A 2,067-nucleotide genomic window follows, 5' to 3' on the forward strand; every position below is an offset into this window, starting at 1 on the left:
TAGTTACCCCTGAGTTATTCCTGAGCTATCCCTGAGTTACCCCTTAGTTACCCCTGAGTTATTCCTGAGTTACCCCTTAGTTACCCCTGAGTTATTCCTGAGTTACCCCTTAGTTACCCCTGAGTTATCCCTGAGTTACCCCTTAGTTACCCCTGAGTTATTCCTGAGTTATCCCTTAGTTACCCCTGAGTTATTCCCGATTTATTCATGCATTACCCCTTAGTTACCCCTGAGTTATTCCTGAGTTATTCATGCATTACCTTAGTTACCCCTGAGTTATTCCTGAGTTATCCCTGAGTTACCCCTTAGTTACCCCTGAGTTATTCCTGAGTTATCCCTGAGTTACCCCTTAGTTACCCCTGAGTTATTCCTGAGCTATCCCTGAAATATTCCTGAATTATCCCTAAGTGACCCCTGAGTTATTCCTGAGTTATCCCTTAGTTACCCCTGAGTTATTCCTGAGCTATCCCTGAAATATTCCTGAATTATCCCTAAGTGACCCCTGAGGTATTCCTGGGTTATCCCAGAATTATTGACGGTTAGATGGAATGAGTCCACTCAAATTGCTGGCTTTTTTTAGATAGTTTTTTTTATTGTTTTGTAAAAACACATGGGATGACATTTGTTGTAACATGGTGCTATATAACTGAATTGAAAATAGTTTTTTTAAACTAAAATCCAATTTCTACTATTTTATATACATTTTAATGTAAACTGAGTTATTGTATTAATATGAATCCCCTTTAAAATAACTCTCCTAACTTGTTAAATTTTGACTTGAGTGTTTTTAGATTGTTTGTACACTAAAGTCAAAATTTAATCAGAGTTTTCTCCAACCAGCTCCTGGTAGGTTTTCGTGTGTTTCCATATTCTTTCCATGTCTTGATGATGACCTGAACAGGATGTTTAGGACCTTTTGTCTCTATCCTGACTTGTATCTTTCTCTGACTTAAATTGGGACAGTCACTTCAAAGAGGTTAAATATTTATACAGTCAAATATTTTAAATGAAATAGTTTTATTTTTGTCTTACTTTGTAAAAAAATACAAAGGCTTGGAATAAAAAGACACTGAAAGTAAAATAAATATAAATCTGTCAAAACATCAATTTTTAAAGAGCATGATTGATTTATGACAATAAGAACATGGAACATTGGAGGGGGTGAAAACATCCAAACCCCCAGAACCTGAACCCTAAAACAAGATCTGAACCTTCAGTTGTCTAAATGTCCACAGAACTGTAACATCAGTGTGCTGTGTTCTGATTGGTTCAGGTCATCATCAACAACGCAGCAGGAAACTTCATCTGTCCAACAGAACGCCTGTCTCCAAATGGCTGGAAGAGCATCACGGACATCGTCCTGAACGGGACGGCCTTTGTCTCTCTGGAGCTCGGAAAGAGACTGATCCAGAATCAGAAAGGTGACTGGTCCAGAACCAGGGGGTCAGAGACTGGTCTAGAACCAGACTGGTCCAGAAAAAGGGAGTCAGAGACTGGTCCAGAACCAAGGTATTAGAGACTGGTCCAGAACCAGGGTGTCAGAGACTGGTCCAGAACCAGGGTGTCAGAGACTGGTCCAGAACAAGGGTGTCAGAGACTTGTCCAGAACCAGGGTGTCAGAGACTGGTCCAGAACCAGGGTTTCAGAGACTGGTCCAGAACCAGGGTGTTAGAGACTTGTCCAGAACCAGGGTGTCAGAGACTGGTCCAGAACCAGGGTGTCAGAGACTGGTCCAGAACCAGGGTGTTAGAGACTGGTCTAGAATCAGGGTGTTATAGAGACTGGTCCAGAACCAGGGGTCACAGACTGGTCCAGAAGCAGGGTGTCAGAGACTGGTCCAGAAGCAGGGTGTCAGAGACTGGTCCAGAACCAGGGTGTCAGAGACTGGTCCAGAACCAGGGTGTTAGAGACTGGTCTAGAATCAGGGTGTTATAGAGACTGGTCCAGAACCAGGGAGTCAGAGACTGATCTAGAACCAGGGGTCACAGACTGGTCCAGAAGCAGGGCATCAGAGACTGGTCCAGAAGCAGGGCGTCAGAGACTGGTCCAGAAGCAGGGCGTCAGAGA

At 43.1% G+C, this 2,067-nt stretch overlaps 1 protein-coding gene across 1 annotated transcript in view; it reads left to right on the forward strand.

Annotated features, from left to right (window-relative positions):
* Nucleotides 1–2,067, forward strand: part of decr1 (2,4-dienoyl CoA reductase 1, mitochondrial) — a gene marked incomplete at its 5' end in the record, with an annotated part of 27,094 nt that overhangs the window by 19,417 nt on the left and 5,610 nt on the right. The window contains 1 exon segment of the mRNA XM_014034064.1: nt 1,274–1,421. Within this exon segment, the coding sequence (XP_013889518.1) occupies nt 1,274–1,421 (148 nt within the window).

Source organism: Austrofundulus limnaeus, unplaced genomic scaffold, assembly GCF_001266775.1.
Source record: "Austrofundulus limnaeus strain Quisiro unplaced genomic scaffold, Austrofundulus_limnaeus-1.0 Scaffold1954, whole genome shotgun sequence".
Classification (NCBI taxonomy): Eukaryota; Metazoa; Chordata; class Actinopteri; order Cyprinodontiformes; family Rivulidae; genus Austrofundulus; species Austrofundulus limnaeus.